The following is a 25,507-nucleotide window of genomic DNA, read 5'->3' on the forward strand; positions in this document are numbered from 1 at the left end:
GCAGTAAATCCTTCCATCCTCCACCATTCCGTCAGAACTGAAGAAGCTTCTTGGATGAGAAATGTCTACAAGTTGTCTTTTGAAAAAAGCATCTCTGGGGACAACTGTGGCTGACCTGAAACAGTTTGATTCATCCTCCTGAAGATTCGAAACATCTTACGCACCTGCACAGTGAATATTTGCTCTACTAGAGATGAAAGGACTATGCTCTATAAAAATAGAAATTATACTAATTGAAAGATACAAAGAAACGTTCTTTTCCTCCATCCAAGTCCCAAAATCACTAAACACACACCAAAGAACAGAGTGAATTTATTCCTTTATTTTAAACAATTTCAGGGCAATTGGTGTGTTTCTACTGGAACTAATTTTCAGATCATCCAAGGAAAAAATAATGACCACCTGGAAATCCTAAGGATTAGCTTTCCTTCACAGCATACGTTTTTGTCATTCAGAAGCAAACTTCACAGCAGAAAAGTAAAACGCGACAAAAGTTTTCTAACCCGTGATAAGAGTCAGTTCCTGGAGCTGAGCTCTCAGCCTCTCAGCTAGAAAGCACTTGACATGTCCCATTGAAAGAGAACCATCCACGTGCTAGAAAGCACTTGACATGTCCCATTGAAAGAGAACCATCCATGTGCTTCATGATGTCACTCTTATGCCAGTTTTTCTCTTCATTTCCCCCCCCCTCCGTTCACCAAAGCTGTACAAAATTGAAGCGCACCTTCAGAAGATATTTCATACGCACCTGGCAGGGGTCATAGACAATGAATTCGTTGTAATTCAGGGTATAGCCACGAGGGTTTGCTACGCCAGTTTCTGTAGCTGGGCCAAGGGGAACAGTTGCATCATGCCTGGGCAGGAAGAAAAGAGACAAGGCCACTGTGTTGAGTCCTGCAGATCCTGCCACAGTTCCATCTGTCAATTCCCAAGGTTTTTTTTTTTTTAAAAAAAGAGAAAAACCCTAATTTTATATAATTAAAGTTAAGCTGCTCCATTCCAACGGCTAGGGTAGAGACGTCCAACCATAACCCAAACTAGAGTTGTGTTGTTTCTGTGTCATATTTGTGGGTATATGCATAATTCTGTATGTATGTATGTATGTATGTATGTATGTATGTATGTATGTATTTATTTATTTATTTATTTAGGTCATGTGTAGTGTGTATTGGAGGAGGTGACCCTTTTGAGAGCTGTATGCAGTGAAATTTTTATTTTAATGTATGCCGATTAGTGTACATTCAAAGTGACAATAAGTTGCTATTCTATTCTATTCTATTCTATTCTATTCTATTCTATTCTATTCTATTCTATTCTATTCTATTCTATTCTATTCTATTCTATTCTATTCTATTCTATTCTATTCTATTCTATTCTATTCCATTCCATTCCATTCCATTCCATTCCATTCCATTCCATTCCATTCCTGGTCCCAGTCTCTATTTCTTTCTTTCCCCCCCCTTTCCCCCCTTTCCTTTTCTTTCCTATCCTATTTGAATATCAAGACTGAAAATTAAGTATTTTTGTATATCTTTGCACGCTGGCTTTCTTCTTCTTCTTCAAAAAAAAAGGAGCATTTTGTTCAACCTCAATGACTTTTAAAAATTGTAAGAGAGGTACAAGTTTATTTAAGTTTCAAGTTTTATTTAATTTGTATACCGCCCTTCTCCTTGGTAGGGACTCAGGGCGGTTCACAGGGCATATATAAAAAAGACAATACAAAAATTAAAAAAAAGATTAAACCCATGCCCAGTTAAAAACAGTAATACAAATCTAAAACGACAAATTAAAACCCATAATCCCCCATCAGGCCAGACCAGCCATTTCAAATAGGTGGGTCTTCAGGCCACGACGGAAAGTTCGGAGGTCTGATGCCGTCCGGAGCTCCACCGGCAGTTGGTTCCATAATACCGGAGCGCCCACAGAGAAGGCCCTCCCCCTGGGGGCCACCAGTCGGCATTCCTTGACTGGCGGCACCCTGAGGAGGCCCTCTCTGTGGGAACGCACAGGGCGGAGGGGAGTTGATGCCGGCAGCAGGTGGTCCCTGAGGTATCCCGGACCCATGCCATGTAGGGACTTAAAGATCGTAACCAAAACCTTGAACCTCACCCGAAAGACAACTGGTAACCAATGCAGCTCGCGGAGCAAAGGTGTAACATGGGAGTACCGGGAAACTCCCAAGACAACTCTCGCGGCCGCATTCTGTACCAGTTGGAGCCTCCGAGTGGTCTTCAAGGGAAGCCCCATGTAGAGAGCATTACAGTAGTCAAGGCGAGAGGTCACGAGCGCATGAGTGACCGTACACAGGGCATCCCGGTTCAGATAGGGCCGCAACTGGCGCACCAGGCGAACCTGGGCGAAAGCCCCCCTAGTCTCAGAAAGCTACAGAATCAATATGAAATGTGATAAGTTTTATCTAGTGGTTAAAGCACCAAGTTAGATACTAGGGGAGGGTAGGTTCTAGCCCTGGCTCAGGCATCAATGCCGGCTGGGTGACTCTGGGCCAGTCACACACACTCACCCCAACTGACCTCACAGGGTTGTTGTGAGGAAAATCGCAGAAAAAAGGAGCACTGGGTACGTACGTCGCCTTGGGTTATTTATAATTAAAAAAAGCAGGAAACAATTACATATTCTGCCTATGTTATCGTTTTGCTTCTTTGTATTACAAATCAGGGAGAGAGTGAGTGTGGAAGAAACTTGTGTCCCGGACAGGTAGCCCTCGACGTAACGACAATTGAGCCCAAAACTTCTGTTGCCAAGCGTGACATTTGTTAAGGGAGTTTTGCCCTGTTTCACAAACGTTCTTGCTACGGTTGCTAAGTGGATCGCTGCAGGTGTTAAGTTAGTTAACGCGGCTGCTTAAGTGAACCTGGCTTCCTCATTGACTTTGCTTGCCAGAAGGTCGCAAAAAGGGGATCGCGTGAGCCCCGGGACGCTGGAACCGGCGTAACTAGGAGCCAGCTGCCAAGCGTCTGAATTTTGTTCAGGTGACCCACAGGGATGCTGCAGTGGTCGTAAGTGTGAAAAACAATCACAAGTCACCTTTTTTTTTTAGGTCTGTTGTAACTGTGAGCGGTCAGTAAATGAAATGTAAGTCGAGAACTACCCGTATTTCACTAGTGCCCTCTTTTAAAATCAGATTTCAGCATTTTACTCTCCTCCCCTCTCAAGTGTTTCTCTATCTTAGGAACTTTTAAGACATGTGGACCTCACCCCTCAGAAGTCCACTATAGAGAGCGTCCTCTCGTATGGTATTGTGGTTTGGTATGCTGGTCTGACAGCCGCGGATAGGAAAGTATTACAGAGGGTAGTGAGCACAGCACAAGACATTGTGGGCTGTCCCCTGACACCACTGGATGACCTCGCCAGGGCTCGCTGCCTTGGAAGAGTGAGGAAGATTCTCAGGGATGACTCACACCCTGGACGGTATCTCTTTACTCTCCTACCATCGGGTAGGAGATATAGGAGTATAGCCAGCCGTACCAACAGGCTGAAAAACAGCTTTTATCCGTGGGCTGTTAGGCTTTTGAATGGGATATAATCTCTGTGAACTTATGCAGAATTGACTTGGGAGGCCGGTGTGTGGTGTAGTTGGTTCACATGGTGTGGTGGGATGGAGGGTTTGTTGTCACTGTGTGTTGGGGGGAGGGAGCACGGGGGGGGGGGAGGCTCAGCTAATCTCAATGTACACATGTTGTACTTTGACAATAAAGGTTTATTATGAAAGTCCACTTTCTTAAAGCGCTCAAGGTGGAGAAACACAGCTTTAGCTCTCTCTTTGATTGCTTAAACCAGGGGTCCTCCTACGTGGCCACTTTTAAGACTTGTGGACTTCAACTCCCAGAATTCCTGGCTGGGGAATTCTGGGAGTTGAAGTCCACAAGTCTTAAAGCAGCCACGTTGGAGGACCCCTGGTTTAAATCGTGCTCCCCCATAGTGGCACCAGTCAGATTGTGCTGGCTAAATGTTGTGGGTGTGCCATACCCATCTTCCCAGGTGAAGGGAAACTGACTTAAGTAGTAATTTTTCATCCCAGCTGCTCCCTTCCCACCATCCCAAACTTACAGAGAAACACAATTGGCTGGAGCAAGCCTGCCTAAACCTTTGGTACTGTGTTTGCTGACTGGCAGTTGTTCTGCTTCTGGATCGGCCTCCAACAGTTCATTGCACTCTCCTAGGGCAACCTGTAAGCAAGTACAGAACTTAAGTGCTGACTCATCTGTACTGCATAGATCACGGGTGTCAAACTGCCGTCCCGCAGGCCAGATGGGTCACGCTGAAACCGCACCCACCCCATTGCCGGTAATGGGGAAAAAGTCATGATACATCGCGACACATCACGTGACGTTGCGAGTTTGACACCCCTGGCATAGATGCTGTTTAACAGACAAAGAAAGAAAGGGATTACAGTTGAGGTGCTAGCCAAAAAACCCGAACAAAACAGGAAACCAGGGTATCAGGTTGCATCTAGGTGCAAAACCACAGAATAATAGAGTTGGAAGGGATCTTGGAGATCTTCTAGTCCAGGGGTAGGCAACCTTGGCTCTTTTATGACTCGTGAAGTTCAATTCCCAGAATTCCTGAGCCAGCCATGCTGGCTCAGGAATTCTGGGAGTTGAAGTCCACGAGTCATAAAAGCTAAGGTTGCCTACCCCTGTTCTAGTCCAACCTCCTGCCTTAAAAATATATTGAAAAATACGACTCTTGTCTTTATAAATATACTGATTATGAACTTAACTCTTAATTGAGTTAAGTGAACTTATTATGAACTTAATTTGTTTAATCTCTTTTAATTTTTGTATTTTGTCTTTTAACATGTATTGCCCTGTTCACCGCCCTGAGTCCTTCGGGAGAAGGGCGGTATATAAATAAAATAAAATAAAATAAAATAAAATAAAATAATAAAATAAAATAAAATAAAATAAAATAAAATAAAATAAAATAAAATAAATAAACTCCCAGTACAAAGAACTAGGCAAGTAGAATGATGCAACTAGATTAGAAATAACAGACTAACAGTCTTAAGGGACCTTGGAGGTCTTCTAGTCCAACCCCCTGCTTAAGCAGGAAACCTTGTACCATTTCAAACAAATTGTTGTCCAAACTCTTCTTGAACACCTCCAGTGATGGAGCACAGACAACCTCTGGAAGCATCTCGTTTCACTGATTAATTGTGCTAGCTGTCAGGAAATTTCTCATTATTGGGTCGGTTCTCTCCTTGATTACTTTTCATCCACTGCTTCTTGTCCTGCCTTCAGGCTCCTTGGAGAATACATTTGACCTCCATTTCTTGGGGGCAGCCCTTTAGATAGCAGAACGCTGCTATCATGTCCTCCTCCTCTTCATTAAACTAAAGGTACAGGTAAAGGTTCCCCCGCACATGCGTGCTAGTCGTTTCCAACTCTAGAAGCCAGTGCTCATCTCCGTTTCAAACCCAAAGGGCCAGCGCTTGTCTGAGGACGTCTCCGTGGTCATGTGGCTGGCATGACTAGATGCCAAAGGCGCACGGAACGCTGTTACCTTCCCACCGTAGTGGTCCCTATTTTTCTACTTGCATTTTTACGTGCTTTCGAGCTGCTAGGTTGGCAGAAGCTGGGACGAGTAACAGGCGCTCACTCTGCTACGCGGCACTCGGGATTTGACCCGCCAAACTGCCGACTTTCTGATCGACAAGCTCAGCGTCCTAACCCACTGAGCCACCGCATCCCTTTCATTAAACTAGACATACTCAATTCCTGCCACCCTCCTTCCTATGTTTTAGCCTCCCAGCAAGATGTCATCTCACCTCTGAGAGCAGCAGGAGGCCTACATCTTTCTCGCGAGTGGCAAAACAGTAATTGGCACTCTTAGAGGACATGTCCGCAAAGTAGATGCCTTTTCCAAACTGGGGGAAGAGAAACAAGAGGAAAAGACCTCAGGCCTGATTGCTCCCCAAGTTGAATGAATCCGGGGTTCAGTGCAGCCTAAAGTACAGACTCACCATGTAGCCTGTGATGGGCGCTTCTGGTGGTGCCACACGCAACCCCTGGCTCAAAATCCCTGCCCAGTTCCCCAGGCGAGATCCGTGCCACAGCAGCATCCTGAGAAGGGAAAGGAGGATGAAAGACGCCATTTGGAATGTAGCCCAAGGGCAGGCTGAATTTCACACACACACACCAGGCTCCTTTCTTTACCTGTTGGACAGGTCAAAACGGAAGGTGGCTTCCGAGCTTTTCTTGTTCACTTCAAAGGCCTCCACCAGAGTCATTGTGTAATCCTTGTGGGTGGGAGCGTGGGTGGAGAGCAAGTAGCGCTCCAGCACCTGAAGAAAAGATACGAAAGCTAGCTGAGATATAACCATCAGAACGGTTCCATCAAGGTCAGTGGCCCCCAACCTTTTGGGAATTAGGTTCTGTGGAGGCTTTTCCATGGACTACAAGGGGGTGGTGGTTTTGTGTGCTGCCTGCATCCCATGGATGGGGCTTCACTTGTTTGTGTGACTGGGTTGCTGGCGTGCCGCGGACCGGGGGTTGGGGATCCCTGATCTAGGTTCTTCTTAGACTCGTTTGAGCTGTGGTGCTGGAAAAGGCTCCTGCGTATTCCTTGGATGGAAAAGGTGACCAACAAGCAAGTACCGGAGCCCATTACACCAGACGTGTCAATCGAAGGCCAAGTCACAAAACTCTGTCTCACTTACTTTGGCCAGGGGGAATTCAGGGTAACTTGACTGGAGAAAGCAATTGTGTTTAGAAGTGTTAACGGGACAAGGAAACCAGGCCGTCACAGAACACGGTGGCTGGACACCATAAAAGCTGACACCAGACAGAGCATAGAAAAACTCTTTTAAGTAGTGCAAGATCAAAAGATGTGGAGAAACTTGGTCCACAGAATTGCCCAGAGTTGGACTTGACTGAATGGAAAACATCATAATCACTAGCATCACCATCATGTTCTTCCTTTCCTAGCTTATTCGGCTACACACCTGGAAAACATCGCTGGCCTTTTCCAAGGGCTGGAGTTCACAGTCGAGACTCCTGTAGCTCCGGTCCAAAGGATGCTCCAGATCCAACTGTTCTGACTGCACATGTTTGATGCCAATACGGATCTCACTGAGAGCCTAGGAAAAAAAAATCAGCAGAGAGCAGCCAACACCAAGTGCAACAACCATCTCAGAAGGAGCCCGTGGACACTGGAGTAGATATCTGGATGGCTGCCTTCCAGATGTGGTGAGAACTGGAGTCCAAAAGACATGGGAGTTTGTCAGGTTGGGAAAAGCGTGGTGGAAAGTTATGGCTGTAATTGCAAGGCTCAATTACTGTCATAGTTTGAGGACTATCTGTAGTCCCATCCGCCTGAAAGAATACAAGCTTTGAAACTCTTTACCATGTAAAGCAGAGGTGGGGAACTATGGTCTTTTTATGACTTGTGGACTTCAACACCCAGAATTCCTGAGCCAGGAAGTCCACAGGTCATAAAAAGGCCAGTTCCCCACCCTTGATGTAAAGGGCTTTAGAGATGACCTTGGTATGGAAGAACCATTATGGAGGGACTTAGGGAAGCAATTGTAATTCAGAACTTGAAACAAGTATGATAAAGAAACTCAAGCCCTCCTTGTTTTTATTACCATTGTTGTTAGTTGCGAAGTCATGTCTGACCCATCGCGACCCCATGGACAACGTTCCTCCAGGCCTTCCTGTCCTCTGCCATCTTCTGGAGTCCATTTAGGCTCACGCCTACTGCTTCAGTGACTCCATCCAGCCACCTCATTCTCTGTCGTCCCCTTCTTCTCTTGCCTTCCACCTTTCCCAGCATTAGGCTCTTCTCCAGTGAGTCCTTCCTTCTCATTAGGTGGCCAAAGCATTTGAGTTTCAACTTCAGGATCTGGCCTTCTAAAGAGCAGTCAGAGTTGATCTCCTCTAGGACTGACCGGTTTGATCGCCTGGCAGTCCAAGGGACTCACAGGAGTCTTCTCCGGCACCATAGTTCAAAGGCTTCAATTCTTTGGCGCTCAGCCTTTCTTATGGCTCCCAGTTGTCTTCCGAGTGAGATTCAAGGTTTTGGTAATGGTTTTTAAGGCCCTACATGGCATGGGTCCGGAGTACCTCGGGGATCACCTGCTGCCGGCATCAACCTCCCTCCGCCCTGTGCGTTCCCACAGAGAGGGCCTCCTCAGGGTGCCACCGGTCAGAGAATGTCGTCTGGTGGCCCCCAGGGGGAGGGCCTTCTCTGTGGGCGCCCCGGACTTATGGAATCGGTTGCCGGTTGAGCTCCGGACGGCGCCCGACCTTCGCTCCTTCCGACGCGATCTGAAAACCTATTTATTCGAACAAGCCGGCCTGGCCTGATGGGGGATGGGTTGGGATTTTATTGTGGTTTTTATATTATTATTTATTGTTTTAGCTTGGGCCTTGTATTTAATTCTTTTTTAACTTTTGTGTCCTGTATTTTATATGTGCCCTGTTCACCGCCCTGAGTCCTTCGGGAGAAGGGCGGTATACAAATAAAATTAACATTAACATTAACATTTATTACCATAAGAAGGGACAAAAACTTGAAAAGATTTTAAGGCTTCTTATGATCCCGTACTGTTATAAAACAGCACTCTCTCTTGACTACAGTCTACCTTGAAAAGCTGACATACGCCCCTCAACCCCGTTTTCCAGTTCCGCACAGAAGCTGAAGTACTATTTATTCCCTTGATCTTAATAGTCAGAACGTCCACAACGCTAATCTTCTCCCCTTGAGCGATTGTGACTTTCCTTACCTCCAGTAGCTGTGCCTTTTCTTGGAGCTCCCTCAATGTCTTTATTAGTGGTGGTGTTTTCAGCCTGAAAAGGGGAGGGAGAATGACAGCAAACACTTTTATTTTTTTTTAAAAAAAATTGAATTAAAAAGATGAGTTGCCGATCGCTGAAAGTCGGAGGTGTCCGCCCGCCAAAAATTGGAGAGGTAGCAACCACGGAGAAGACCTCCTCATAAGCACTCTTTACAAAACACCCTTCTTTGATCAGGGATGGATGTGGCCTGTTTTCCAGCATTTGATTGGACCAGTGGTGAGATGTAAAAGGCTATGGGAATAACCTTGGGAGACAGGAGAAGAGCCGTAACCAGGGCAACAGTCAGAGAAATCTCAGCCCACAGAAGGTATAAGGGCGGAAAAAGCCACACAGAAGAGACCGTGCCTATATTGTCTGTAACAGACAGGCAAGGGATGGGGAGAAATGCTTACGAGTTCTGTCGCTGTAACTTTAGAGCAGGGGTGTCAAACTCAATTTCATTGAGTGCCGCATCAGCATTGCGGTTGCCCTCAGGGGGCCGGGTGGGTATGGCCAGGGTGGGCGTGGCCTACTGGGTGGGCGTGGCTAGAGTGCATATGGCCTACTGGGTGGGCGTGGCCAGCTCTACCTCGTTCGCATCAAGGGTGCCTATGGGGGCCTGGGCAGGAGTGGGACAGATCTGAGGGTCTCTGGCAGGAGGAGGGTCTCTGGGCCAGGGCCAAGGCAGTGGGGGCCGTTCCCTCACTGTTTCCAGGATGGCTTCACGGGCCACATGAAACCACTTCACGGGCCAGATCTGGCCCCCGGGCCTTGTGTTTGACATGTCTGCTTTAGAGTAAAGGCACTAATTACTACTTATGGCAGGGCTTTTCAACCTTTTCACCCATTGTACCACTTTTAGGATATGGCAACATCCGAGTACCACCAGTCGCCTAGCAAGGGGTCAAAAACCTGACCAAAAGAAAAAGAGGAAAGTGATGAAGTGCAGGTAGTCCTCGACTTGCAACAGTTCACTTAGTGACTGAAGTTACAATGGCACTGAAAAAAGTGCCCCACAAGCCACAGCCGAGTTAGACACCTGCCTGCCCACCCGGCGGCGCTCTTTTCTCCTGTCCGAGGTTTTCATTGTTGTGAGCATTTCTGTTGAGGATTGGCAGTGGGGGTTGGGTGGGGGTGTTTGGTTTTTATTCCCCCCCCCCCTCTGCTGGGTGGTTGCAACAGGTTTTGGTTACTTCACATGACCCTGGGACACTGTGACCATCATAAATATGAATCAGTTGCCAAACATCTGAATATAAATCACAAGACTCTGGAGATGCTGCAACATCCCAGCTGATTGGCGCTTCTTCTGGGCTCAGCAGAAGTGCCGAGCTCCATCTGGAGCCTGGTGCTGATCCTGGGGCTTCCGCTGAGCCCTGACAGCCCTGCAGCTCCAGCCATCTCTCACTCAGGCTTGTGCGGTGCTGCCACCAGTTCAGCTCATTCCCCTCCCCCGCTACCATTTTTGTAGGATGGTCGTGTACCACCTGCCAGGTGCCAATGTACCACAGGTGGTACCCGTACCACTGGTTGAAAAGCCCTGACTTATAGCTTTGGTTTTATGTCTGGGCTACTTCCGAAACACTGCAAAAAAAAAAAAAGATTGCAATATCAGGTCAGTCACTTGGGTGACCTGCTTTATGATCACGACTTACAACTCTAATGGGCAGATTCCATTACAGTCATAAGTTGAGGATGATCCATATAGAAAAGTATGAGAATACCATCTTTCCTCCCAAAATAACACCCTGTGTTATATTAATGTTTGCTCCAAAAGACGCATTAGGGTTTATTTTCCAGGTAGGTCTTATTTTGGGGGAAATACGGTATTAAATGTGTCCATCTGGCTGACGATCTTAACTGGGGCTTATTTGGGGGGAAATCCTGAAAAATCATGCTAGGGTTTATTTTCTGGCTGGCTCTTATTTTCGGAGAAATACGGTACTGGCAAAGTAGACTGTTTTTTTTTTCTTCTTCTTCTTCTCCTGGATAACTTACAACTCAAAGAAGGGGAATCAGCATTACTAACCCAAAATCGTGGGGGATCCGTGTGTAGAACTCATTGCAAGCTTCCAGCAGGGCAGGACCAATCTGATTCCGCTTCAGACATGCTTCCACTTTCTGCAATGACTGGTACCCTGCCTGGATCTGCTCAGCTGTCAGCTTTCCTACAGCAGAAGATTAAAAAAAAATCAGTGTGTGTGTGTGTAAGGAAAGGACCTAGAACTAAGGAGAAATTTCCTGATACTTCGAACAATTAATTGGTGGAGCAACCTGCCTCCAGAAGTTTTGAATGGTCCAACAATGGATGTTTTTAAGAAGAGACTGGACAGCCGTTTGTCTGAAATGGTATAGGGCAGGGGTAGGCAACCTCGGCTCTTTCATGACTCATGGACTTCAACTCCCAGAATTCCTGAGTCAGCTGAGTCCATGAGTCATAAAAGAGCCAAGGTTGCCTACCCCTGGTATAGGGTTAGGTGGTGAACCTATGGCACGCGTGCCACAGGTGGCATGTGGAGCTGTCTCTGCTGGCACGTGAGCCATTGCTGGGCCCTCTTTCTCTCCGCGCATGCGCAGCTTTCCGCAGGACAAGCAGTAGGTGGGGTGGGCACTCCCGATGTCCACGGGGGAAGAACTCATGAGGAGGCTCTGCGCTCAGTCCAGCCCAGTCCTGGCACAGCATGGAAAGTGAGACAGCAGCCCTATGTGCATCCCCGTCCGCGAGCGTGTCCCCGCGCTGCCAGGCAAGCAGAGCCACGGCATCTTCAGCAGAAGAGAGCAGACGGGCAGCGGAAGGCACGAGCCCAAATCCCAGCATACCGCTCCTACCCCCCCAGAAGAGCTGTGGGGCTGAGCCTCCCCCCATGCCCCCCCACCCACTGAGCAAGATGCCCTCCTGCCCACTGCCCCACCCACCAGAGCAACATCAAGTTGGCCACACCCACCCAGTCTGCCATTTCCACCATAGGCATGCCCACCCGGAGGGCCACGCCCACCCGGCACCCGGCGATACACAAGTGGGTTTGGGGTTGCAGTTTGGGCACTCAGTCTCTAAAGGTTCGCCATCACTGGTATAGGGTTTCCTTCCTGAGCAGGGACTTGGACCAGATGACCTCCAAGGTCCCTTCCAGCTTTATTATTAAGTTAGGCAGGCAGTTTAAACTTTACAAAAATCGACACATGGAATATCAGGCATAAAGAATCAGGACCGTACGTTAAGTTGCAGCACGTAAGATTTATTCAAGCCTATGCCTAAAACTCCAGTCAACTAATGGTCAGCACTAAATTGGTGCTAGGTAAGAGTCAACAGAATTCAAGGGGGGACTTGACTTGGATTGTTTGTGGCAATGTAAGGACTCTAAGCTGATGACACACTTAACTCCACCACCTAGGTCTACCTGCTCTTCTACATGGAGTTAGTGGTGCAGGACTTTCCATGATATCTCTGCTGATGCTCACTCAAATACCCTGGCTAATCACTAAGTGTCAAAAACACGCAGCCATGATTGTCTCAATAGAAAGTTTTAGTCATTTCCTGAGCCTACCTTGTGAGTTAGTTGTACTCCGCAATTTATTATCAGCTTGCGGCTGACTCTTACAAATGCAGGTAGACCTCGCCTTACGACACCCCAATTGAGCCCAAAATTTCTGATGCTCAGCAAGGCAGCTGTTAAAGTGAGTTTTGTCCTACACGTGCTTTTTCACAAGGCAACTGGACTTGTGTTTTTTCTTTGAAGACGTTTCGCTTCTCATCGAAGAAGCTTCTTCGGCGCTGACTAGATGGTGGGGAGTGGAAGGATTTATACTCTTTGCAGACTGCTGGTCATTTGCATTCTTTTAGAGACTCGTTGAGGCCACTTGGAGGCCTGTCTGTGTCCTCAGGGTCACCTGAATAGAGCAAATGTATGTGGAACAGAAAACATCCTGCAGCCAAGAAGGCTCCACACACATTTACACTACTCAGGTGACCTTGAGGACGCAGACAAGTCTTCAAGTGGCCTCAATGACTTGGCTGCAGGATGTTTTCTGCCCTGTGTCTCTTCACTGTTAAAGACAGGCACAAAGTATTGGGGATGAGTCTGTGTTGCCTGCCTCTCAAACTGAAGCGCGAATGGTTCCTGTAGTCTACAATGTTTTCTGGAAATCTGTTCATACTCCCGCACCATTCAAAGGGTGTTCATGTTGTGATTTAGGGTCAGCCTGTGGGTTCGGCAGTTGGGTTGGACGATTCAGAGGAGGAGGAGGGGGGAGGTTTTGGAGAGCCTGCAGAGGACAGTTCTGAGGCTTCGCAGAGCCCTCAGCCAGGCCCCTCCCATCTGGTTACTACGCAAACCCAGCTGTGTGAGCCTGACAGCGTGGATGAAGATGACCCACAGCTGGCCCTGTTCAAGGACGCCCGACGCAGGAGGCAGTCAATCAGGAGTAAACAGAGGAAGGCAATGGGGCACCTCGGAAGGAGGCAGAGAGAAGCCACGCCTTGAACTGTTTAAAAGGGAAATGCGTGGGAAGGCTGGTTTGCTGAAGGCAACCGTTTGAATAGCTCCTGTTTCATGGTTCGTATTTTGTTTTGTTCAGTTTGCTCTGTTTTGTGTCAATAAATTTGGCAGGCTTAGTTCCAGCCTCTTGCCTTTTTGTAAAGGGGTTGTCCCTGCCTTTTCTGCAGGTCCGGTAGTAGGCTGGAACAGAACAGTTCATCCCAAAGTGCATCGCCAAATGCCTATTGAGTTTCTCAGTCATCCAGGTCATGGCTGTCCCAGAGGTGCTTTTTCAAGAGTCAGCTGGACCTTCTTGTTTTCCTTTGGAACAAATCTTTCCATTCCCCACCATCCAGTCACAGCTGAAGAAGCTTCTTGGATGAGAAGCCAAACGTCTTCAAAGAAAGAAAAAAAAAAGCCCAGTTGCCTCCTGAAAAAAAACAACACACCTTTGGGACAACCGTGACCTGGATGACTTGAGAATCTCCGTAGAGTTTTGCCCTATTTTACAACCTCTTTTGCCACAGTTGTTAAGCAAATCGCTGCAGTGAAGGGAATCCTCTGATCGTGAAGAGAATCTACTTTCCCAATCGACTTTGCTTGTTGGAATCCAATCCAACAACACAAGGGTCACAAATACGTTCGGCTTGCCAAGTGCCCGAATTTTGATCACCTGACCTTAGGGGATGCCACAACCGTCGTAAGTATGAAAACTGGTCATAAGTCACTTTTTTTTCAGTGCCATTGTGAGGACTCTCTGTGATTATTGGTCAATAAGCAGGTTTTCTTAAGCAAGGGAACCTTTCTCCTTTCTTCTAAAATGGGGCTTTTCAGCTTTTTCACCCATTGTACCACTTTTAGGATATGGCAACATCCGAGTACCACCAGTCGCCTAGTAAGGTGTCAAAAACCTGACGACCCAAAAGAAAAAGGAAAAAGGTGATGAAGTACAGGTAGTCCTCGACTTACAACAGTTTGCTTAGTGACTCTTCGAAGTTACAATGGCACTGAAAAAAGTGCCCACCCCCAAGCCACAGCCTAGCAAGACACCCGCCTGCCTGCCCAGCAGCAATGTTCCTCTTGTCCGAGGTTTTCATTGTTGTGAGCATTTCTGTTGAGGATTGGCAGCGAGGATGGGGTGGGAAGTGTTTGGTTTTTATTCCCCCCCCCCCCCGTCTGCTGGGTGGTTGCAGCAGGTTTTGGTCACTTCACGTGACCCTGGGACACTGCGACCGCCATAAATATGAATCAGTTGCCAAACATCTGAAAGTAAATCACAAGACCCTGGAGATGCTGCAACATCCCAGCTGATTGGTGCTTCTTCTGGGCTCAGAAGCGCCAGGATCAGCGCTGAGCTCCAGCTGGAGCTTGGCACTGATCCTGGCGCTTCCACTGAGCCCTGACAGCCCTGCAGCTCCAGCCGTCTCTCGCTCAGGCTTGTGCGGTGCTGCCACCGGTTCAGCTCATTCCCCTCCCCCGCTACTACTTTTCTCAGATGGTTGCGTACCACCTACCAGGCGCCAATGTACCACAGGTGGTACCCGTAACACTGGTTGAAAAACCATGTTCTAAAAGATGATTCCACTCTACTGCCCTTTCTCTGCTGAAACGTTTCTTTTGGCCACATTGACCTCCTGAAGTAAATTCCAATGAAGGTAAGCGGGACAAACCAGAATTCTGCGTACCTAGTGGAGCTTTCCGGGTGTCGTACTTCATCTCAATCACCATCTCCTCCATCGTCCGAATATTACATATCAGCTCTAGCAAAGCCTGCACCCGTGGGTCCAGCTGTGAAACTGGCTTGGCCTTGGAGACTGTCTCCTGAAGGGCAGCTTCTGCTGAATTGTTCTGTCCGGAATGCAAAAGGAGATCTTATGGGCAAAAATATCTTTCTGATTTCTAAGCTGCCTCCTTGATCTTTCCCGCCTAAAGCCTTACCGCATCTTTTGCCTCGTAGTCCAGATGAAGAAGATCATATTTGCCTGAGACTTTCTGGAAGCTGTTACGTTTGTCCCATTCGTTTTTGGTTTTGTCTAGGAACCTCAGAGGCAAAAAAAAAAAAGTCAGGTTCAGGAGAAGGGAAGTGTTGAGTGGGATAAGGACGTTGCCAAGAGTTTTAGAGGGACTCACTTTTTGGTGAAGATGTCTTTGGCTTTTGCTAGATCACCAGAGCAAGGCACGAGGGAGTGCTGGCCAGGCTTACCCACTAGGAGGTAAAAAATAATAATAGTGAATGAATCATTGAATCAATCAATAGTAAAAAAAATAATCAGAATGAATGAATAGCAATAGCACTTAAGACTTATATACCCCTTCATAGTATTGGATAGGATTGCTGACGGGTGATCCACAGGGGGAGGGCGTTCTCTGTGGGCGCACCTGCCCTATGGAATCAACTGCCAACGGAACTCCGGACTGCCCCCGACCTTCGTTCATTTCGCCGGGACCTAAAAACCTGGCTCTTTGAGCTATCTGGTCTGGACTGAGGGGTTTAATGTTTTTAAATTGTGATTTAATTTTTGTGGCTAGACTTAATTTAATTTATTTTTATTTTATATTGGATTGTTTTTAAATTTTGCCTTGTAAACCGCCCTGAGTCCTTTGGGAATAGGGCGGTATATAAACCGAATAAATAAATAAATAAATAAATAAATAAATATAAGCCCTCTCTATATAATCCCTCTAGCACATAAGCCGCCTCTAAATGGTTTACAGAGTCAGCATATGACCCCAACAATCTGGGTCCTCATTTTACCAACCTTGGAAGGATGGAAGGCTGAGTCAATCTTGAGCCTGTCAGGATCAAACTCCTGGCAGCAGGCAGAGTTAGCCTGCAATACTGCTGTCTAAACACTGCGCCACTACAGCACGAATGAATGAATGGAATGATCAAAAGGACCATTACAGAGTACAGAAGAGGTAAAGCCACATTCTAGAACTCAGAAAAATCCAAGAATTCCAGAAGACTCCAAATATTTGATTGACTAACATTTCAATCATTTTTTTAAAAAAAATTAACAGGTTTTTATGATAATTCTTATAGCTTTATAGGCATTGAGATTCTTGACTGTATTTCTCAGTTTAAGATGTGTGGACTTCCAACTCCCAGAATTCCCCAGCCGGACCGTCAAAGGAATCTAAGAGCCGTATTTCTCAACCTTAGTAACTTCAAGGTGTGTGGACTTCAACTCCCAGAATTCCCCAAGCAGCAGGCTGCCTGGGAATTCTAGAAATTGAAGTCTACACAACTTGGAAGCTGCCAAAGGTTGAGAAACACACAATCCTAGATCTATAACTGCTAGGTGAAATAGAGCAATGTTTTTTGTTTTGTTTTTAGTTTTTTATTAAAAATCGAGGCCTACTCCTATTCCAGGCTTGTCAGCTTTGCTCTCACTTCCTTCCTCCATGACTTAGTTCCTTTGCCCCAACTCACCGCGCCCCCAGCGCATCCAGACGCTGTAGCTCTGTGCATTGTCTTCTTCCAACAGTTGTATGAGGTAGTATTTATTGTTATTGAATTGAAGGTTTGTCTGGAGGAAGCCAAGATGGAAGAAAAGGAGCTGGTCAGAAATGAGACAATACCTTGTTCCTTTTCTATTCCACGTACTTCTCTCCTAGATGGCCTGAAGAAACATCTATGAAAGATCAGGCTTTCATACAATTATTTCTCCAATCTCCAATCTCTTCAGGGGAATTTTGCTCTGTAGAAGGTCGGCAGTTTGGCGGGTCGAATCCCGAGTGCCGCGCAACAGAGCGAGCGCCTGTTACTCGTCCCAGCTTCTGCCAACCTAGCAGTTCGAAAGCACGTAAAAATGCAAGTAGAAAAATAGGGACCACGACGGTGGGAAGGTAACAGCGTTCCGTGCGCCTTTGGCGTCTAGTCATGATGGCCACGTGACCATGGAGACGTCCTCGGACAAGCGCTGGCTCTTCGGCTTTGAAACGGAGATGAGCACCGGCCCCTAGAGTCGGAAACAACTAGCACGCATGTGCGGGGGAACCTTTACCTTTAGGATAATATGAACCCAGCTGATGAAGTGGGGAGCCCAGATTTATCAATAAGCTTCACCTACATCAGTGGTTCTCAACCTGTGGTCTCTGGACCACTGGGGGGGGGGTGAAATGTCATCACAGGCGGTCTGCAAAGGCTTGAAAAAAATATTATGATTTAAATCTTGAATTAATTCTTGGGAGTCCGTGGCCATGGTCTGTGGCCACAAAAATATTTAAAAGGGGGGGGGGTTCCGTGGTGAAGAAAAGGTTGAGAACCATTGATCTACATCATTGTAGCTTCTAGTTCTGTCTTCCCTGCCTCTTAGGAGAGCACAGAATGGTTGTTCCCACAGTTTTGTCCTCCAGATAATTCTTGCTAAGAACAAGAGACTCAGGGATAGGCCTTCTGACCTCATTTGGTGGGCTCTGTGACTGAAGAGATTAACTGAAGTCCAACCTTTTTTTTTAACCAGGCAGAATCTCTCGATTGGGGGAAAAAAAACCAGGTATGGTCGGTCCACTCACCTGATTTAACATCACGTCGTAAACGTCGTCTCCTTCACAATAAACATGAGCCTTTAGAATAGGCAGGAAAGAGGAAGGGAGGTTATTCAAAGTAAAGGAATGAAAAAATAAATAAAGAGGAAGCCTCTTTCAAGCTAGGCTTGATTCCTGGCGACTTCACCAAGACAACCATGGAGTTTCCTTGGCTGAAAAATTGCAATTGTATTCTTCCAACTTGTTAGTCTGACCTACAGCCTTTGGACTTCCTGTAGGGCCCCATCCAAATACTAACCAAACCAGACCCTGCTTAGCTTCCAAAGACCAGACAAGATGACCACTTGCTGCACCACTTGCTGTGCTAAAAATAGTCTTTTCCAGACTACAACAATCTTCTACTTCCCCACCAAATGCTGTTCCAACGTGTTGGATTTCAACTCCCAACATTCCCAGAAAGCATGGCTAAAAAGGGGCTGTTCTATGCTAACAACAGTCAGCATGAGGACGAGGCTTAAGGCAGTGGTCCCCAACCTGTGGGCCGCGGTCCTCTACTGGTCCGTGGCCTATTCGCAACTGGGACGTGTGAGTGACTGGCTGGTGTGCATGCATGCACAGCCCCAATCAAGTGAGCACCATGGGGGATCGGGGCCTCACTCATATGAGTATTACAGGTGCCAATGACTTACTTTTCCCACTTTGGCTGTGCACTCTGGGTCCACTGGAGCTTTTCCCTTCACTGTCAATGTCTTCACTGCTTCTGTAGAAATAATAATAATAATAATAATAATAATAATAATAATAATAATAATAATAATAATAATAATAATAATAATTAATAATAATAATAATGTGAAGATCTTGTGGGACTTCCGAATACAGACAGATCGCCATTTGGAACACAACATGCCAGATATCGCAGTCGTAGACAACTGAAGCGTACAGTTGATTGGTATCGCTGTACCAGGAGATGCCAGAGTCGAAGAAAAAGAACTGGAAAAAATTACGAAATACCGCGACCTGGCTATCGAAACTGTGCGATTATGGATGAAACGTGTAACAGTGATACTCATTGTCATTGGGGCACTGGGAACTATGTCCAAAAACTTTGCAAAACACATCAAGAAATTGCAGCTTCCTGCAATAACTCCAGCAAAGCTACAAAAAACTGCGCTACTCGGAACATCTTACATTTTAAGGAGATACCTAGGATGCTGGCAGCAACCCGTGTCAACCATTAGTGCCAGTCAGTTTGAGTGTTCAGTTGACTGAGCTTCATGTTTTATGAATAAACGTTTTATATAATACTAATTAGAATCATCATCATCATCATCCCACTTTGCATTGAAGAGAGTCTACACTGACACTCTACAATCTCAGCATTAAAAAAACCCCAGGATCTTACTCCTTATGATCCTAGCGTTTCTGGGCTTACAACAAAATGGCACTTAATTAAAGAGGTATTTCAGCAAAACTAACTTATCGCGATGGATCAGAGGTTAAAGATTGCGCTTGTCAGTTGGAAAGCTGTTAGCCCAGGTTTGAGACCCAAGTGCCGTGTGACGGGGAGAGTTCCCATTATTGGTTATTGGTTCCAACTCTTGCCAACATAGCAGTTTGAAAGCATGCAAGTGTAAGTAGATTAATAGGTACCACTTCAGTGGGGAAGATAACAGCGTTCCGTACACCTGGGCGTATAGTCATGCTCACATGACCACGGAAGTGTCTTTGGATAATGCTGGCTCCCTCGGCTAAGAAACGGAGATGAGCACCACTCCCTAGAGTCGGACATGACTGGACAGAATGAAACCTTTAACTTCTTATAAGATTCCTAATTGCCGTCCCTATTACCAACCTCCCCACCGTGAATCTATTTCTGAAGGATCAGGCTGTTCTTTCCATCACGCTGTCATGCATTAACTCCCCCCCCAATCATTTTCTCGGCCCTTACCCAGCCCATCTCCTTTCCCACGCGATGCTGGGGTGTCTAATTCAGTCTGGGACTTCTTAGCAGGAACTGCAGTACTGGTATCCAAGTCAGGGCTGCTCAGCTGGAATGTGCCCGCAGCCTCTGTTGCATCTGAATCAGGAAAAGAAAGGCAGAATGGCACAGAGGTGTTAGTTGTGGTTTCAATTCCTATGTAAGGATAGAGGGGAAGGTGCCCCGGGGCCAAATCTATGCTCGCAGATTTCCACTTGCAAGGAGTGACGGAGCCCAGCCAAAGTTCCATAGTTCAATTCCCAGCATAAGAATAAATTTCGGTACTCCGATACCTAATTGCCTGCATTCCATCCGACGTTCAAATTTAGTCTGCTGGTTTGTCTGCACCATGCGGACCGTGTCCAGCTTGTAGCGGGTCCGACCGACTGTCAAGTCAACTATGGGCTCCCGGTGACCGTTCTTGGCTACCTGTAAATCCAAGCAGGTAGCAGCGGGGTATGGGATCCAGTCGTTTTCTTGGTCTCCTTCCCATTGCCAGACAAAATCTGCACCCATGTGGGTGAACAAGAGGAAAGGGAGAAGAAAATTGAATTAAAATTGAATTAATATAAGAAGTCAAGGCTAACCCTCTCTCAGGTGCAGGTGCGGAGGAGGAAGAGAAATGAGAAATCGCCTTGTCCTGCAGTTAGTCTCCTATCCAGATAAAAGTTCATTGGCCTTCAACAGGGCCAGAATTCATTTGTCTTGTGCCCGTGTAGGGATTCCAGATTAGTTCCCCATTTGACTCCTCCTCCTACCTACGCCAGCCTCTCTTACATGTGGCCATGTTTTATAATGGTTTTGTTCAAATCCAACGCTCACTTAAACCTCTCCAGATTACATATAGTCCTCAACTTATGATGACAACTGGGACCAGAATTTCCACTGTTAAGCAAGGTGGTTCTTTAATGACCATCCATTTAAGATTTTTGCCATGGTTGCTAAGCAAACCATGTGGTCATTAAGCAAATCTGGCTTTCCCCCGTTGGCTTTGCTTGTCAGAAGCCAGGCGGGAAAGTCACAAATGGCGATCACATGACCCAGGAAGCTGCAACTGTGGTAAATAAGTGCCCGTTGCCAAGCATTTCAGTCAAGTCATGTGACTGTGAGAAGGCTGTGATGGTTGCAAGTAAGAGGACTGGACATACTGTAGGTCACTTTTTTCCAAGGTGTTCAACTGTGAAAAGTCACTAAATGAGTTATAAGGACCACCTGTATGAGAATCAAAGGGCAGGACCAGATAAAATTGAATCTGGCTTCCCCCTTGACTTTGCTTGTCAGAAGGTCGCAAAAGGGGATCACATGACCCTGGGACACTGTGACCGTCACAAACACGAATTAGTTGTAGAAGCGTCTGGATTTTGATCACAGGACCATGGGGATGCTACAGCGGTCATAAGTGTGAAAAATGCTCATAAGTGACTTTTTTCATGGCCGTTGAAACGTCTATCCCGAAGATGCTTTTTCATGAAACAACTGGACTTGCTTGTTTTTCTTTGAAGACATTTCGCTTCTCATCCAAGAAGCTTCTTCAGCTCTGACTGGATGGTGGAGAGCGGAAAGCTTTATACTCCTGCAGACAGCTGGCCATTTGCATTCTTTTAGCAAGCCCAGGTAGCTTTAACGACTCACTAAAAGAATGCAAATGACCAGCTGTCTGCAAGGAATATAAATCCTTCCATTCCCCACCATCCAGTCAGAGCTGCAGAAGCTTCTTGGATGAGAAGCGAAACATCTTCAAAGAAAAACAAGAAAGTCCAGTTGCCTTGTGAAAAAAGCACCTTTGGGATGGCCGTTGTAACTTCAAACTGTCACTAAATGAACTGTTGTAAGTCAAGGACTATCTGTGTCTTAGAAATAGCGACTTACAGGATTTCTGATCCCAGACAGCCAGACGGACACGGTTCTCCTCACCGCTCTGCTTGTTCCACTCCACCATCTTGCACAGGTCCACAATGTCTTCCCCTAAATCCTCTGTACCTTTCCGTGCCCTGCAGGGAACAGAAGAATTTGCATTACAACCTCTGCAATCAATCCCAGGCTTCTGCGTCCTTTTTCTCCTTCTCCTCCTCTTCCTCCTCCTCCAGGAAGCCAACTTACCGAGTGGCTTGGCTCAGGGCCTCATTCTGTCCAGGTGGGAAGATCTGCCATTTGTTGTCACTGACCTCGTACTCCCAGCGCAGTACAGGCTGGGTCCCTGCATCGGCAGGCTGGACTTCGGGAGCCTTTCGTTTCCTTTTCATCCCTGCAACAGCACAACACAACACACCTAAGGGGCCAGACTACTAACTGGGAGCCCCCAGATAAGCTGCAATAGCAATAGCGCTTAGACTTTACTGTACAGATAAGTCCTTGACTTACGACAACAACTGAGGGCGACATTTCTGTTGTTCAACGAGACATTTGTTAAGTGAGTTTTGCCTCATTTTGCGACCTTTCTTGCCGCAGTTGTTAACTGAACCACTTCAGTTGGTAATTTAGTAACGTGGTTGTTAAGAGAACCTGGCTTTCCCCCTTGACTTTGCATGTCAGAAGGTGGCACTTAGATCCTAAAAAATTAGCAAGTATGTATCCGAACTGCCAGCCTAAATGTTGGAGGTGTGGTAGTGAAGACGCAACGTATTTTCATATATGGTGGACCTGTAAGAAGGTTAAAGCATTTTGGATTAAAATTTGGTGGAATATGCAGAAGATATTTAAGAAAAGGATAAAGTTTTGTCCGCAATTGTTTTTACTGGGCATTATTACTGACACTACTGTTGTGGACACTAAGTTGATGTTGAATTTAATTACGGCAGCAAGACTTTTAGTAGGGCAATATTGGAAGAAGGAAGAACTGCAGACTATAGAAGAATGGACTTTAAAAGTTTCCAACCTGGCGGAAATGGCAAAGATCTCAGCGTATTTGAAAGACCATTCGCAACAGAGATATATTGTGGAGTGGAAAAAATGGATTGATTACATCCAGAATAAATATGGGACTAAAAAGTTTCATTTAGCATTTGTATAAGTACTGATGTGATATTTATATTGCTTGTAGTCATTTTATAAGAGTTAAAGTGCGATAGATTCAATAGTTTATTGTTGTTTGCATATGGTAGATTATGATTGTTTCTACTTTTATACCTTGTATTTAGCTCTGGGAAGTCGGGGAGAGGGGAGGGGGAGGGAGGGAGGTGTTGGGGAGGGTTGGGAAGAGGGGAGGGGGTGGGGAGGGGTTTTGTTTTGTTATATATAAAATGTACTGTAAAACTTTTCAATTAAAAAAAAAGGATCACAGGACTCTGGGATACTGCAACCATCACAAAAACATGCCCTCTCTCCGCCTTTTTTACTTCTACCCCCTATTCCAGAGGTCTTCAAACTTGGCCCTTTTATGACTTGTGGACTTTAACTCCCAGAATTCCTCAGCCAGGCACGCTGGCTGAGGAATTCTGGGAGTTGAAGTCCACAAGTCATAAACGGGCCAAGTTTGAAGAGCCCTGCCCTATTCCCTCCCCCGTCCATTTCTTAACAAGGTCTATTTTACTGCAAAGAGGAGTTTTTGCAACTTTGCCCCGCTGATCTCCCCCCCGCCCCGACTTGATGCTAATGCAAAACTAGCTTTCCCGCGTCGTGCGAACGGCTCTCCCCGGGTTTTGTTTTTTTTTTTTTTTGCAACCAACACACCACTCACCAGCAACTTCCGCTTTCACCACCCGGGATGCCGCTTCCGCTTTTCTCTCGCAGGCTCCTTCCCGGGAACGCTCTATGACCCAGAGCCCAGGCAGACTCCACCCCTTTTTTATTTGCATTCGTTAAATTTGCATGCGGGGCGGCGCTCGAAAAGGAAAGCGGGGCGGTCCCGCGGGGAGGGGAGGAGCGGGGAGAGATCCTCGCCCATCCATTGGCTAAACCGGCTCAAGGGGGTGGGGTGGGGAGGAAGCAGAGGGAGAAAAAGCGAAGGGCGATTTGCAAATGAAAAGAGGTGTCTGATGGTCGCCGCTCGAAGTTGAATTCTCCATTCTCCCGCGCCTGTTTTATCCCAAGAGGCACGTTTTATAACCTGTAAGAATTGTGTCTTTTAGGTAAAGGTTTGATTTTTTTTTTTCGTACTTGGAACTGACATCCGACACATATCAACAGCCACCGTAACTGAAGAGAAAGTCAAGAATTCGTGGTTTATATAAGAGTCGGTGTAGAGGGAAAAGACAATTGCTGGGAGGAAGCTCTCCGTAGAGGCCACTAGCTGGGTGTCTATCACCCTTACTCCCGCCTCTGGGAAGGTCTGAGGGAAGGGCCAAGTTGCCACCCTAGCAGGGTGCCACCTTCTGAAGGTGGGTGAGTTTCCAGCAATGTGGGTCTCCGATCAAGCCCTAGATCGAGGCAGGAGAAGCGGCGAGGGGCCTTCGGGCTCCTCCCCGCGGATGCCTCCGTGGCTTCGTTCGGGATTTGGGAATGACTCACGGCCGGCATCTTTGAGTACAATGGGAAGAGGTGAAGCACCGCCAGCTTCATAACCCAATTCAGACTAGTCTCCTCCCAAGCATTTTCCCTGCTTTTTAAAGAATCTTTTAAATTTTGTAAAAATAATAATAATATTTTTTTGACTCACGGCTGGCATCTTTGAGTACAATGGGAAGAGGTGAAGCACCGCCAGCTTCATAACCCAATTCAGACTAGTCTCCCCCCAGTATTTTCCCTGCTTTTTAAGAATCTTTGAAATTTTGTAAAAAAAAATAATATTTTTTTGACTCACGGCTGGCATCTTTGAGTACAATGGGAAGAGGTGAAGCACCGCCAGCTTCATAACCCAATTCAGACTAGTCTCCCCCCAGTATTTTCCCTGCTTTTTAATAATAATAATAAGTTCGAAGGGACCTTGGAGGTCATCTAGTCCAACCCCCTGCTCAGGCAGGAAACCCTATACCAGGGGTCGGCAACCTCGGCTCTTTTATGACTCGTGGACTTCAACTCCCAGAATTCCTGAGCCAGCATAGCTGGCTCAGGAATTCTGGGAGTTGAAGTCCACGAGTCATAAAAGAGCCGAGGTTGCCGACCCCTGCCCTATACCATTTCAGGCAAATGGCTGTCCAGTCTCTTCTTAAAAACCTCCAGTGTTGGAGCATTCACCACCTCTGGAGGCAGGTTGTTCCACTGGTTAATTGTTCTAACTGTCAGGAAGTTTCTCCTTAGTTCTAGGTTGCTTCTCTCCTTGACTAGTTTCCACCCGTTGTTGCTTCTTGTCCTGCTTTCAGGTGCTTTGGAGAATAGCTTGGCTCCCTCTTCTTTGGGACAGCCCCTGAGATATTGGAACACTGCTATCATGTCACCCCTCACCCTTCTTTTAAATTTGGTAAAAAAAAATATTTTTTTTTTGCTCTAATGGGTCTATTTCCCCCATTTTTTTCTGCCGAGCGCCACGTTGGAGATGACAATTTTTCAGAAGGGAGCAGAATTGGAGTTTCAGCTCAACTACTGGAGTAGAATCAGAAGTTGGAAGGGACCTTGGAGGTCTTCTAGTCCAACCTCCTGCACATTTCAGACAAGTGGCTGTCCAGTCTCCTCTTAAAAGCCTCCAATGATGGAGAATCAGAACAGAGCTGGACGGGATCTTGGAGGTCTTCTAGTCCAGCCCCCTGCTCAAGCAGGACATACCATTTCAGACAAGTGACTGTCCACCCACAGCTTCTGAAGGCAAGCCTTTCATTGGTTAGCTCTTCTCACTTTTAAGAAATTTTTTTCCTTAGTTCTAGGTTGCTTCTCTCCTTGATTAGTATCCA

The 25,507-nt window shown here is 46.5% G+C and overlaps 1 protein-coding gene across 1 annotated transcript; it reads right to left on the reverse strand.

The window, feature by feature from the left end:
- Positions 1 to 302: 302 nt before the first annotated feature.
- On the reverse strand, positions 303 to 23,539 carry LOC308676357 (poly [ADP-ribose] polymerase 2-like; the record flags this gene model as incomplete). Its single annotated transcript, XM_081342167.1, has 19 exons — positions 303 to 854; positions 4,069 to 4,187; positions 5,789 to 5,887; positions 5,984 to 6,083; positions 6,177 to 6,304; positions 6,965 to 7,099; positions 8,747 to 8,810; positions 10,828 to 10,966; positions 14,959 to 15,121; positions 15,212 to 15,314; positions 15,404 to 15,479; positions 16,707 to 16,803; positions 17,792 to 17,842; positions 18,454 to 18,524; positions 19,716 to 19,844; positions 20,039 to 20,251; positions 21,615 to 21,736; positions 21,846 to 21,990; positions 23,422 to 23,539. 19 exons carry the CDS (start codon positions 23,537 to 23,539, stop codon positions 695 to 697), a joined length of 2,232 nt encoding a protein of 743 aa, XP_081198293.1. The 3' UTR covers positions 303 to 694.
- Positions 23,540 to 25,507: the final 1,968 nt, after the last annotated feature.

The sequence above is a fragment of the Vipera berus genome (genome assembly GCF_964194415.1).
Source record: "Vipera berus genome assembly, chromosome: W".
Lineage (NCBI taxonomy): Eukaryota > Metazoa > Chordata > Lepidosauria > Squamata > Viperidae > Vipera > Vipera berus.